General features: G+C 46.6%; 1 protein-coding gene across 1 annotated transcript in view; it reads right to left on the reverse strand.

The window, feature by feature from the left end:
• The window catches only part of HEBP1 (heme binding protein 1), a 32658-nt gene extending 22466 nt beyond the window's left edge, over positions 1 to 10192 (reverse strand). Inside the window, exons 1-2 of the mRNA XM_007515778.3 lie at positions 10031 to 10192; positions 2284 to 2422 (exon numbers count right to left, since the gene is read on the reverse strand). Of these exons, the coding sequence (XP_007515840.1) occupies positions 2284 to 2422; positions 10031 to 10108 (217 nt within the window). The 5' untranslated portion in view covers positions 10109 to 10192. The remainder of the gene's footprint in view (positions 1 to 2283; positions 2423 to 10030) is intronic.
• Positions 10193 to 14414: the final 4222 nt, after the last annotated feature.

Here is a 14414-nt window from a genome sequence, read left to right on the forward strand (position 1 = left end):
CTTCTGCCTGTCAGTGAGATCATCCTATATTCATCCTTCTGTTTCTGACTTATTTCACTGAACATGACTCTTTCAAGCTCCATCCAAGATGGGCTGAAAATGGTGAAGTCACCATTTTTAATAGCTGAGTAGTATTCCATTGTGTAGATATACCACAACTTGCTCAGCCACTCAGTTGTTGTTGGACACCTGGGTTGCTTCCAGGTTTTGGCTATTACAAATTGTGCTGCCAAGAACATATGTGTACACAGATGCATATGTTTTGGATGCATATGTTGGGTTCCTTAGGATATATCCCCAGGAGAGGAATTGCAGGATCATAGGGTGGGTCCATTTCTAGCCTTCTGAGAGTTCTCCAGACTGTTCTCCACAGAGGTTGGACCAATTGACATTCCCACCAGCAGTGCAGGAGGGTTCCTTTGACCCCACACCCTCTCCAGCATTTGCTGCTGCAACCTGTTCTGATGTATGGCATTCTCACAGGAGTGAGGTGGTATCTCATTGCTGTTTTTATTTGCATTTCCCTGACAATCAAAGACTTGGAGCATTTTTTCATGTGTTTCTCAGCCTTTTGGATCTCTTCTGTGGTGAATATTCTTTTTTTTTTTAATATTTATTTACTTTCCCTTTTTGTTGCCCTTGTTGTTTTTCATTGTTGTTGTAGTTATTGTTGTTGTTGATGTTGTCATTGTTGGATAGGACAGAGAGAAATGGAGAGAGGAGGGGAAGACAGAGGGGGGAGAGAAATATAGACACCTGCATACCTGCTTCACTGCCTGTGAAGCGACTCCCGTACCTAAAAAATGTGGTGGGATCTTGATGGGGATAGCATTAAATTTGTAGATGGCTCTGGGTAGTATATTCATTTTAATAATATTAATTCTTCCAACCCATGAACATGGAATATCTTTCCACTTCTTTGTGTCTTTTTCTATTTCCTTTTGTAGTGACTCATAATTTTCAGTATACAAGTCTTACACTTCTTTGGTTAGGTTTATTCCTAGATACTTTATTGTTTTTTTATTGCTATAGTAAAAGGAACTGAGTTCTAGATTTCACTTTCTTCTAACTTAAGTGTTTGTATAGAGGAATGCCACTGACTTTTGTATGTTAATTTTGTAGCCTGACACCTTACTGTATTGCCTGATGATTTCCAAAAACTTGCTGCTGGATTCCTTAGGTTTTTCTATGTATACTATCATGTCATCTGCAAATAGGGAGAGTTTGACTTCTTCTTTTCCAATCTGTATGCCTTTAATTTCTTGCTCCTGCCTGATTGCTATGGCAAGAACTTCCAACACTATGTTGAGTAGTAATGGTGATAGTGGGCAGCCCTGTCTAGTACCTGATCTGAGTGGAAATGCTTCCAGTTTTTCACCATTGAGTATGATGTTGGCTGTAGGCTTGCTATATCTTTTTTTTTTTTTTCGTTTTTCTTTTTAAATATTTACTTATTCCCTTCTGTTGTCCTTATATTTTATTGTTGTAGTTATTATTGTTGTTGTTATTGATGTTGTCATTGTTGGATAGGATAGAGAGAAATGGAGAGAGGAGAGGAAGACAGAGAAGGGGAGAGAAAGACACCTGCAGATCTGCTTCACTGCCTGTGAAGCGACTCTCCTGCAGGTGGGGAGCCGGGGGCTCGAACCGGGATCCTTACACCAGTCCTTGTACTTCATGCCACAGGCACTTAACCCACTGTGCTATTGCCCAACTTCCTCTCCTTCTCTTTAATCAGCTTGTTTGAAGCTTCTTTTTAAAAAATATTTACTTAGGGGGCCGGGTAGTGGCACACCTGGCAGCAGTGTGCACATAGTATAAGGACACACACAAGGATCTGGGTTCGAGCCCCTGCCTCCCTACCTGCTGGGGGAATGCGTCACAAATGGTGAAGCAGATCTGCAGGTTTCTATCTTTCTCTTTGCCTCTCTTATCTCCCCTTCCTCTCTCAGTTTCTCTCTATCCTACCCAATAAAATGAGGAGGAAAAAGCCACTAGGAGCAGTGAATTTGTCATACAGGCATTGAGCCCCAGTGGTAACCTTGGAGGTGGGGGGAGAAAAAAAAAATATATATATGCTTTATTTGCTGAATATAGACAGAGAGACATCTAGAAGGTGGAGATAGGGAGAGAGGTGGGGGCTGTTTGGTACTTCTTTGGTTATTTGTCCAACCTCTGAAGGACCTACAGGGGAATAGGATGGTTTCTTCTGTACCTTGCCAAGGGTTAAAAAAAAATTAATAAAAAAAATGAATAACACCCAGGACCCATTAGGACACTCACCCTTGACGTTGGAGCCACCCACGTACTTCATGACCTTGGGCATTGCTTCCCGCAGAGCCTCGTCCACCGGCTTGTCTGTCACTTCCACAGTGGCGAACCTCCCACCTTCACAGGTTCTCTCCTCATAGGAGATTTCTCCCTGAACAGAGAAGAGGTGTATAGGAGCAACCTGTGATGCTTCCAGAAGCAGCAACAGGCCTGCTGCCAGAGGGACAAAATACCCCTCCAACGCCCAGGACTACTGACCACCCGGGTTACAGTTCAAGAAGAATCAATGATTTTTTTTCTTTTTAAAAATTTTTATTAGTAGTATTTCTTTGTTTAAACTCTGGCTTATGGTAAAATTGGGGACCTGTGATGAGCCAAGGTATGAAGACAAGACCTGGGAAATGAGCTAGAGTCTTAGGGCCATGAAGAATAGACCCTGGGATTCCTGACAAGTGGAAAACAGCAGAAGAGGCTGCAGATGATCAACATTCTCAGACAGAGAAGAGAAGATACTGTATCCCTTGCCACTGCAACACACCCAGATTGCTTTTTAAAAAAAATGTCTAGACATTGAAGATATCTTGGAAACTAAAAATACATCAGAAACAAAAAATCAGTAGGAAGGCTGGAAGGTAAATTTCCAAGGCGGGACAGATAGTTATAATAGTTATGCAAATAACTTTGCATAATAGTTATGCAAAGAGACTCTCATGCCTGAGGCTCCAAAGTCCCAAGTTCAACCCCCCCATCCCCCACTACCACCATCATATGCCAGAGCTGAGCAGTGCTCTGGTGGTAAAAATAAATAAATAAAAGGGAATTTTTCCAGAAAGTTATGTGCAGGGGAAAGAAAAAGGAGAAGGAAAGAAAATCAAAGGATTAAACTAGGAAGTCTAACATTTGAGTAGCAGGAGAGCCAGTGAAAGGAGAGGAGGAAACTGGGACAGGAAGAGAGAAAGAAATCCTGCAACAGTGTTCTAAACTCAAATGCCCAATACTGCTTACCAGGGTTACAGTTCAAGAAGAATCGATTTTTTTTCCTTCTTTTTAAAAAAATATTTATTTATTTCCTTTTGTTGCCCTTGTTGTTTTATTGTTGTAGTTATTATTGCTGTTGTCGTTGTTGGATAGGACAGAGAGAAATGGAGAGAGGAGGGAAGAGAGGGGAAGAGAAAGACACCTGCAGACCTGCTTCACCGCTTGTGAATCGACTCCCCCGAAGCTGGGGAGCCGGGGGCTCAAATGGGGATCTTTGTGCCACCTGCGCTTAACCTGCTGCACTACCGCCTGACTCCCGATTTTTTATTTCTAAGAATTTTTATTAGCAGTATTTTTTTAAACTCTGACTTATGATAGTATTGGCAACTAAATCTGGGTTCTTTTTACAAAACCACTATATTATTTTCTCAGCCATTTTTAATTTTTTTAATGTAGCACCACCAGGGGATTAACCAAGGACCTTATACATGTGCAGTACTGCGGAGCAGCACCACTGACCCAGTTTCACCAAAAATTATACATTCTGAGGAGGAGAAAGAGACAGAGCGGGAGAGAAGAGAGCGAGGGGGAGACACCACAGCACTGCTCGACCTTCCACAGAGCTGTCCTGGTGTTCCCACATGGTGCCAGGGAATGAACCCAGGCCTCAGGCACAGTGAGGTATATGCTGTATTCACCTAGCTGTCTCGTGCCCCAGTGGAGTTCTGTTCACACTGTCTTCCCAGATGTGGGTGCATCTCCCTAGTTCATCCCACTGATGAACTACCACACTAGCAGGTGTGGTAGGTGGGGTTTACCTGCAGCCCAGAACCCAGCCTAAGTCAGGCCCTTTGCTTACCCTCTGAGTACGTGGACTCTGCAAAGCCTCAACCTCTCCTCCAGCTAAGCCCTATGCTCAGCTCCACTGTGGGTTCTCAGGGCACTTCCAAACTGACAGATTATGAAGCTGCCTTCTTTTGGCGACTGGGAAAATAAGAGAAGGTCGAGGACTTGGCTGCCCCAGGCTGGTCAAACAGGCCTTCTCAGGCCATTCTAGATTCAAGATTCTCAATTCATAGTGACATGACTGCTGGAGTGGGGGAGCCTGAGTATGCCAGAAGAGCTTGTTTAGTATTGCAGTCTGATACTTGTAATGCCAAAAGACCTGTTTCCTTATGATAAAAAATCAGAAGAGTTGTGGGAGAGAAGGGAGGGGGCAGCTAAAAGCAAACCCTGACACCAGTTTCACAAAATTCCCTTCACATGGGCCAGAAGAGGTTTCTCCAGACTAAGAGTCAGACACCACAAATTGGCCTTGACTCTGGGTCCTGTTCTTGCTTCCTTTCTGCTGTGAGCCCTTCCCCTCCCCAAAAGGCTGAGTGACACTTGCAGGGAGCTTCCAGTAGCAAACTGCACCATGTAAACATGGGGGTCGGGGTTTGCTTTCTGGGTCTCTCATAACAGAGAAAGCCAGAGCTCACCATTGTTTACAGTACCCTCATCCTCTAAGAGTCTTGTCCCTGGCTTGAGATTCCCGCAATGCCTTTTTGTGAATCAAAAGCTCTCACCTGAAGGAGGTATTGAAGTTCATTGAAACAAATTTTACCTTAGTTTTTTTTTTTTTGGGGGGAGCAGGGGAAGTGGGTGTGTGTATTTACATATTATAGTAGGCCACAATGACTTTGAGGTGAAGACTGTCCAACTGAGGTCTGCAAAATAGCTCACTTGGATAGTGAGCTGCTCTGCCGTGTTCAGGACCCAGCTTTAAGCCCGGTCCCCACCACATCATAGGAAGCTTTTGTGCTGTGGTCTCTTTCCCTTTCTCTCTTTGCCTTCCTGCCTCTGTCTTATCTTTAAGAGAAAAGGGTGGGGGGAATTGTCCTAACTGGCCTTTCAGCCATTGACACCTTGATCCAGGGAATCAACAATTACTGAAAGTGTCCATACGGTGCCACAGAGCTGGAGGTCAATATGATGTGGGCAGTCTGGATGGGTAGAGAGAAGAACTGCATGAAAAGTCACTGCAGGTACAATGCAATGACTGATTTAGGAAGGACTGTGCCAGGCACCTGGGAAAAGGGAAGCTGAGCTGAAGAGCAGTGCGATGCTGCGTGATGTGGTGAAGAAATCACACGGCAGGCCAGAAGAGGTGGGTGGTGTCTGGCCAAGCAGTGGAAGGGCTTGTAGGTACGGGGGTGGGGGGGGCTGACCTTCAGTCAATTCCACCTGCTCTAAGTCCAGTGAGCTGTGTGCTGCAAAGGGAAGGCTCTGTACGTGGGTCTCAGTGTCCAGGGGAGTCTGGAGCAGAGGAGTCTCTAGGGACAGGGGCTTTCAGCTCTGTCCTCAGGCAGGAAAGACAGGCGGTTGAGAAAGGGGTTAAGGCTCACAGGATGGCTCTATCATTCTTTTATTTATTATTATTGTTATGTGTGATTCATAGTGGGCTACAAGATTGTAAGATCACAGTGCTTAGCTTCACACTGCACCCACCCACCACCAAAGTAGCATACAGTGGGAACCCTGATCAAGTTCAAGTTCCAGAATGACAATCTTGCAAGAATGCCTCTTGCTACCTGAACTGGAATCGGTGTATTGCACCAAAGTACAAGACTGGGGAGGGGGGGCAGAATACAGGTCCAAAAAGGATGACAGAGGACCTAGTGGGGGTTTTATTGTTATATAGAAAACTGGGAAATGTTATGCATGTACAAACTATTGTATTTACTGTCGAATGTAAAACATTAATTCCCCAATAAAGAAATTAAAAAAAAAAAAAAGAGAATGCCTCTTCCTATAGGACCCGACAGATCACTGTGGCAGGTGGCCATGATGATCTGGGGGCCAGCTTTCTTCTAAAGAAAAGCATCACCAGCATCAGTCAGCCTGTGTCCTCTCTAGTGTCAGGTCTGCTTTGAGGCATTTTACATGGACTCTTCCATTCACTCCCTCAGGCCTTGCACATGTGACAAGTTTCTGTGCTTTATTTTTTCCTAACTTTTATTTTTTTTATTGTTACTAGGGCTATCGCTGGAGCTCAGTACCTGCACTAAGAATCCACTAAGAATTCCCAGTGGATTTTTTTTTTCTATTTTTATTAGATGAGACAGAGAGAAATTGAGAAGGTAGAGAAAGATAGAGAGGGAGAAAGAGACACCTGCAGACCCGCTTTACCACCCATAAAGCTTCCTCTCCCTGCAGGTGGGGAGCGAGGGCTTGAACCTGGGTCCTTGCTCATGGTAATGAATACATTCAACCAGATGTTCCACTGCCTGCCCCTGCCCCTGTGTTTTAATCTTTATTTTCAGATGACACTGGTGCACAGGAGGTTAAGCAAGGTGCCCTAGTCCTCTGGGCAAGTGGAGGTGCCCAGATTCACAGCTATGATGTTAAAGGAGAGCAAGGGAGACACAGGTCTGTGGAGATGTCAGCTAAGTATTACTGGCCCTGCCCTTGGCACCCACAAGGCCCACAAACCCTAACCCAGACTGCTGGGTGTCCCCACCCTCCTGCCCTGCAAACAGAGTTGCAGGTCCCTGATAATGTCCTCAGCAGTCTGGCCTCTCCACCCATTAGATGTTGGGGGCGGTTGCTTCTTGGGGTGGTGGTGGTGGTGGTGGTTTGCACTTATCATTATTTTAGTTACTATCACTTTTTTAAAAATTATTCATTTATTTTGGATATGAAGAAATTGAGAGGGAAGGAGGAGGTAGAGAAAAGAGAGAGACATCTGCAGCCCTGCTGCACTGCTTGTGAAGCTTCTCCCTGGAAGTGGGGGCCAAGGGCTTGAATCCAGTTCCTTCCACAGTGAGGTGTGCGCTCAACCAGGTGTACCACCACCCGGTCCCTATGTTACTTATCTTTTATAATCACTAGGGTTATTTCTGGGGTACAGGGCTTGCATGATGAATCCACTGCTCCTGGTGGTCTTCCCTCTTCCCCTTTTTTCCCTTTCTTTTACTTGATAGGATAGAGAGACATTGAGAGGGGAGAGGAGAGAGGGAGAAACTGCCACATTGCTTTACCACTCATGAAGCTTCCCCCCTTTATAAATTATGAAGACCACACTCAGTACAATGTGAAACCTGGATTTACTGAACTTGTGAAAATACATATTCAGAAGCCCTGTTTAAGTGAGGTCAGGAGGCCAGAGTGCCCAGCCCTGCAGTCAGAAAACTAAAACTACAGGACCCAGCATGCCCTGCCTTTTCAACAGGAAGTGATGGCTTTCCCCCAGGGAAAGGAAGAACTTCCCCTCAAGAGTTACATAAGGGGGTGCTAGATTTTGTTCTAGGGAAATGTACCTGTCTTGTCTGAGATGGTATAGGCCATGTTGCCTTTACCTTTTTTTGTTGTTGTTGGCAGGGCTTCACTAGTCTGGGCCGACTCTTTTTCAGATACAAAGAGAGCAAGAGAGACAGACTGAGAGGGACAGAGGTCCAAAGCAACCACCCTCCCAAGTGAGCTATCTTGCTGGCTCCTGCCTTTTTGTTGCTGATTCTAAACAACTCCATTTAACTGGAGGAATAAATGGTTGCTTTGTCTTTGGCGTCAACAAATCTCTTGGGACCCTCAAGGTCCCCTAACCAAGTCCACAGACAGCTCTTCAGACAGTGGTGTCTGGACACCTGGAGTTAGTGGCCAGCAGTTAATACTGACATAGTTGACCTCCTCATATCAGTTTCCTCCTCCCCACTCCCCATTCCCTGCTTGTTTTTCCTTCACAGCAGTGATACATTTATTTGACTGCTCTATAAACATTAGGCACACTGAAACAGTAGCTCCAAGAGGGCGGGGACTTTTGTCAGTTTTGTTCATTGCTTTAACTCCACTACCTGGAAGATTGACTGGTACACCCTAGGCCCTCAACAAATAACTTGCTGAATGAATAGATTCTTTTCTTTAATGCAGTGCTGGGGAACGAACCCAGGGCCCTGCACATGTAAGAGACTGTGAGTGGCTTTCCTAGCCCAGTTTTTTAAAATTAATTAATTTATTTATTATTGTATAGAGACAGGAATCGAGAGGGGAAGATAGAAAGGGAGAGAGACAGAGAGACACCTGCAGCCCTGCTTCACCACTTGTGAAGCTTTCCCCCTGCAGGTGGGAACCAGGGGCTTGAACCTGGATCCTTGCACACTATAATATGTGTGCTTAACCAAGTGCGCCACCGCCTGGCCCCCGGCACAGTTTTTTATTCTAGATCGAGGTGTGTGTGTGTGAGAAAGAGAAAGAGAGAGAGAGCGAGCAGAGGAAGAAAAAAGACACCAGAGCACCATTTCACCACACAGCATCCTGCCTGGTGTTTTCTGTGGTGCTCGCATGCAGTGCCAGCGCTCTGCTGAGGCATCTTCCCATCCTTGAATGAATTGTCAATGGGGAGATTTTGCACAAAGAATCTTGAGTTTCTGGTTTTCCTTAAAAACCTAGTAACTACTGAATAGCAACTGGCTGGATCTGCCTCAGTCCCGCCCTGCCTTCTAGTCTAGAACCTCCAGGCCTGCCTACCTAGCTGCCTGCGGGCCTTTGACTACAAAACCCTCCAGCAAGCTAAGCGGCTTATTCTTGCTCCTGGGGAGGAAGCTGAGATGCAGAAGGGTGAAGGGACATGAAGTGATGGGTCCCTGGTTGTTGTGACTCGGAGAGAAGGCTAGACTCTAGCGGGGGCTTTGTATGACCATCACTGTATGTGGTAGCAGAGCCTGGACCCCAGATATTAACCCTTCTCCAAAGGAGGCTCTTACCAGGCTGAGCATGTGGAGTGTCTGCAAAGATTCTGTCAGCTAGTAGTCAACCCCTGGCTTCTGGGGGGAGGGCGCCCAGTGTGCCCTGCTAGCACTGCTGCAAATCTGGGGGATCCAGCAATTCTGCCTCCTCACTCCTTCTAGAGCAGTAATGACCAACAGCACAGGGTGCCCCCTCATCCCCTGGCCTTTTCACATGCTATCCAACACATCTATGGGGGCGGGGTCGGAGGATGCTGCCTTTGGGAAGATACTGGAGACCCTCTGTAGAAAAGAGGGCTTCTTCCCAGTGCTCCCACCCACAAGAACTCTGCAAATAGAGCTGAATCCTTTACAATCAGGGACAAGGGCTTGCTCAGCCTGTTTTGTGACCTGGGTTCTCTCAGTAAACCCGGAATACTTATTTTATGAAATCTTAGTCCTTTTCTGTCTAACTTAAATTGAGGTGGGGGGGGCAAAGTATCGCTCTACCATTTATGATATTCTATTTTTCTTTCTTTTTTAATGTTTTAATTTTACTTATTTTTTTTTACTTTGATAAGACAGAGAAATTGAGAGGGGAAGGAGAAGATAAAGGGAGAGGGAGAGAAGGAGAGACATCTGCAGAAATGCTTCACTGTTCCTGAAGCTTCCCCAATGTAGGTGGGGACTGAGAGCGGACGGGGAGCTCGAACTCATGGCCCTTGCGCATTGTAACATGTGCACTCAACCAGGCGCACCACCGTGCGGCCCCCGTTTCTGTCTGTTTCCGTGAGGAGCCTGGCCTGGAACCCAGAGCCTTGTGCATGGTTCTGCAGCTGAGCCCCCTCGCCCGCAGATCGGCGTGCAGCTATGAAGGCATGCAATCAACAGGCGGCTGGCGCCCCCACAAACCCCTAGGAGGTCGGGGTGTCTGTAATATTTAAACAGGGAAACCCGACCCAAAGCTACCCCCATCCCCGCTCACCAGCGGGGACCCCCACATTTCCGGGGGCCCAGGTCAATCCTACCCCCGGCCGACAGCAGTGGGGCAGCTTCCTCAGGTCCCCCCGCCGGCTTACCTTGGCCCCGGTGCTCAGAACTTGCCACGGCCAAGTCTCCACGCTGCCGAACAGCGAGTTCTTGATCATGCCCAGCATGGTGGCGCGGCACTTGGGTGCGGGGAGCCTGCGGTCTCAAGGGGAGCGGGTGCGTGGGTTCCGCCCAGGAACTGTGCGGACTCAGAAGGCGGGTCCAGGGCCTCGGGCGGGGCGTGCAGCCTGGAACCTACAGGGGCACGCTCCGCCTCCACGGGGTAGACAGCCGGGTGCAGTTCTGCCGGCCCCTGATCGGACGTTTGTGCCTGGAAGCCAGAAACAGATTCTCCGGTGGTTTGGATTTAGGCGGAGGTGGTGGCAAACGTTCTACAAAAATCACTATTCCTACTGTTGGTATCCACAGCCGCGTCTGCTCTCTGAGACCTGACAGCCCCCAGATCCCTCCTGCGCTTCTCCGAACCTCCACTCTAAGGCGCCCTCCCTTCTAGGTGCAGCCTGGCTGGGGCCCATTGTGGCCATCTACCTGCCACAACTCCAAGACTCTCCATCATGTCCCTTCTTGTCCCTCCCCATCTGTATGGTTGAGAAGGGGCCGAACTGCTTTCTGTTTCATCACTTTCTTTCCTCTAGTATTTCTTTAAACAATGTGTGTGAAAAGATATTAGTGTTTTAATTTTCAGACAAGGGGAGAGGCTAGCGCACTGCTCAGCTCTGGCTTGTGGTGGTGCTGGGGGATTGAACCTGGGACCTCAGAGCTTTAGGCATGAAAGTCGTTTGCAGAACCATTATGTTGTCTCCCCAACCCCCCCTCCAATATTTTGTGATGGCAGATTTCACTTTAATTCTCACCGAGTGACTTTGCTCATTCATGCACTCCTATTCCAACCCTCTCACACCACTGAACACAGATGCCTGCTCACCATCCCACAAAGAAGGAATCTGAGGGGGAAATTACTTAAGTTCCTTTCCCAAGATGGGAAAACCACACACACACACACACACACACACACACACACACACACACACACACACACACACACCCTCTCTTCATTGCAGATCAAAATATACCCCAGCAGACAGCTCCTGCCCTCCACCCCAATCCTGTAGGCCTGGAGCTCCATCCTGGATAGTGTGCTGTTCTGTGCGCCCTCTTTCCCTCTGTCTTCTGAACACCCATGGTTCTTCTGTCTACACACACAAAGCAGCTTGTTGATTCAGAACTTCTGCCTCCAGTAGGATTCTTTGTGTATGTTCATTTACCCCACTGGCCCCATTGTCCTCGGAAACTATAATATCAGCCTGGTCTGTGCAGGCACCTACTCCAGCCCCTGCCCCCAGCTGTGCCTACTCTGGAGAGTAGGAACCTTGAACCTGAGCCAGGCAGCAAGGAGCAATCACAGCCATACAATGACCCCTAGTTCCGCAGTAACTTTATTAACTACCTGTACAAAGGCTCACTTTCCAACAAGCAAATACCCGTTGCTCTAAAGTAAATGGTCCTTTAATTACTGTATGTTTTCTTGACCCTATGATGCCATGTGTTTGGAAGAAACCTGACTATTTTATGTGCCACCTAGAAAGAAAATCCACTGAGTAGAGTTGGATGGTCAGTTAACTTGAAGGTATTCAAGTCACAGAGACATTAAATGTGAAGCAGCACAGTTTGCAGGCCCTGCTGTTCTGCAGAGTCCCTGGGTTTTTTTTTTTTTTCTGAAGACCATGCCTCCTGGATTACACACGAATCCGGTCAAGTGCAAAGATCTGTTTTCCTTCAGCTACTCCATCACTCACCACATCTGGAGGTTGCTTAATAACTGATGAATTATTAACAGAAGTGCCCTTGATATTAGCTCTAATCACTTACTCTAGTCACATTAATGAGGTGCAGTGGGACAAGGCCTATGACTAAGCATGCTCAGGCAGTAGATACATTTGGGGTTCAGGAGACAAGGGGCAAAAGATAGGGACTTAGGGATGGTGAGATAAAATAGTATTTATGCAGAAAGATTTTTTTTTGCCACCAGGGCTATATCTGCGGTCAGTGCCTATACCACAAATCTACCACTCTTGATAGTCCTTTCTTTCTTTCCCTTTCTTTCTTTCTTTCTTTCTTTCTTTCTTTCTTTCTTTCTTTCTTTCTACTTTTCCCTTTTTCTCTCTTTCTTTCCTTCTTTTTGTTTGATAGGACAGGAACTGAGAAGAGAGAGGGTGGGTAAAGAAGGAGAGAGACAGAGAGACACCTGCAGTACTGCTTCACCACTCATGAAAGCTCTCCTCCTGCAAGTGGGGACTGGGAGTTTGAACCCAGGTCCTTGAGCATGGTAACGTGTACTCAGCTGGGTCCATCACCACCCATGTAAGAAGGCTTTCTTGTCTGAGTTTCTAGGGACCCAGGTTCAATCCTCAGGACCACCATAAGTGCTGAGCAGTGATCTGGTTAAAAAAAAAATCATATGTCTATCAATTTTGTCCTGACAGTGTAACAGTTTTTACTGAATGCCTCAGAGTCTCCACCTGCAGTACTGAGGCACCTCATGGGCTAAAGGGTAAAAGTACTTAAATTTTTTTCTTAAACTTTGAAGGGCTGGGCTCTTTCCTATCCCCCTGTGCACCATGGTCATGTCTGTTCAGTGACTAGGAACTGAACCCACCTGCTGTAAGAGCTTTACATAGATGCATTATTTATTTTGAGAAAGAGAGAAGAGACAGAGGAAAGACACCACAGCACTGTTCCACCATCCATGGGGCTCTCTCAGTGCCATCATGATGTTCTCATGTGGTGCCAGGGTTCAAACCCAGGGTCTTATGCAGCATAAGCCCTATGCTGTACTGAGTGAGCTGTCTTGTGGTCCAGATGCACCACTTAAAACCATGGATTCTTAGATTCTTTTTGCCTGAAGATATGTTGTGAGATTCTTTCTTCCTTTTTTTTAATTTTCTTTCTTGTTTTTTTTTTTAGTATTCCCTTTTGTTGCCCTTGTTTTATTGTTGTAGTCATTGTTGGATAGGACAGAGAGGAATGGAGAGAGGAGGGGAAGACAGAGAGGGGGAGAGAAAGACAGACACCTGCAGACCTGCTTCACCACCTGTGAAGCAAGTCCCTTGCAGGTGGGGAGCCGGGGGCTTGAACCAGGAGCCTTACGCCCGACGCCCGTCCTTGCACTTAATGGGCTGTGCTACTGCCTGACTCCCATTTCTTCCTTTTTTATTACTCTTTCTTTCTTTCTTTCTTTCTTTCTTTCTTTCTTTCTTTCTTTCTTCCTTCTTTCCTCCCTCCCTTCCTTCCTTTCTTTCTCCCACCAGGGTTATTACTGGGACTTGGTGCTTAAACTAATGAATCTACTGCTCCTGGTGACCATATCTCTTTTCTTTTTCTTTTTTTTCCTTCTTAATTTGATAAGACAGAGAGGAATTGAGAGGAGAGAGGGAGAAACAGAAAGAGAGAGAGAGACCTGCAAACTTATTTCACTGCTTGTGAAGTTTCCCTGCTGTAAGTGAGAAGTCGGATTTTTTTTTTTTTTTGAATCTTGGTCCTTGTAAGTGGTAACCTGTGGCTTAACCAGGTGTGCTATCACCCACTGTGAGATACTTTGTAGTTTATTTGCTGTTTTGGTTGAGTGGTGCTGAAATTGTATTGGCATCTTGGAGGTGTATGTGTATGTGCGCACACACAGAGACACTATAGACCAAAAGATATTACATGTATTGCTTACATGATACTTTAAGAATAAAATGTTCTGGGACTGAAAGATAGCTCACATGTAGGGCGTGCATCTAATAGAACTCTGTATTTAAGCCCAGCACCACTTGGGAGCTCATAGCATCTGGGGGAGCTCCATGGATGATGGAGCAGAACTGTGGTGTCTCTCTTCTCTTTCTGTCACTCTATATCTGAAATAAAAGGGATGCAAAAATTGACCAGTGAGCAGTGGAATTGCTAAAGAATACAAGAATCCAGCGAGCTGGATGTGAAGGGGGGGAGGGGATGAGAGAGATGGTATTATCTTTCTTGCCATTATAACTGTCTAGATTGGTCAAGACCCTTATCACTACTTGCCATAAGAACATCAGGACCCATGGCTGAGCCCAGGGAATGTTCCTTATGCAGAGAGTAGTGGAGGTGGCTGGCACTGCAGAGTGACTCTCTGTGTGACGCAGGGGCCCTGGTTAACTGCACACTCTGGCTTTTCCATGCTGCCTGCATTGGAGAGAGGAGTGAGGGGACAGGGAGGATGGGGAAGGTACCCCATACTCCTAGACTGACACACAGCTCAGAGGGAAGAGACTTAGAAGGAAATTCCCCTTTGAGGAGTTGGGTTTGAGCCCAAGCCCTCACCTGCAGGGGAGACCAGGTCTACTGGTCTGTCTGTCTCTCTCCCTCTCCCTCTCTCCTCTTCTATCTCAATTT

This window comes from Erinaceus europaeus, chromosome 7 (assembly GCF_950295315.1).
Source record: "Erinaceus europaeus chromosome 7, mEriEur2.1, whole genome shotgun sequence".
In the NCBI taxonomy this organism is placed as follows: Eukaryota; Metazoa; Chordata; class Mammalia; order Eulipotyphla; family Erinaceidae; genus Erinaceus; species Erinaceus europaeus.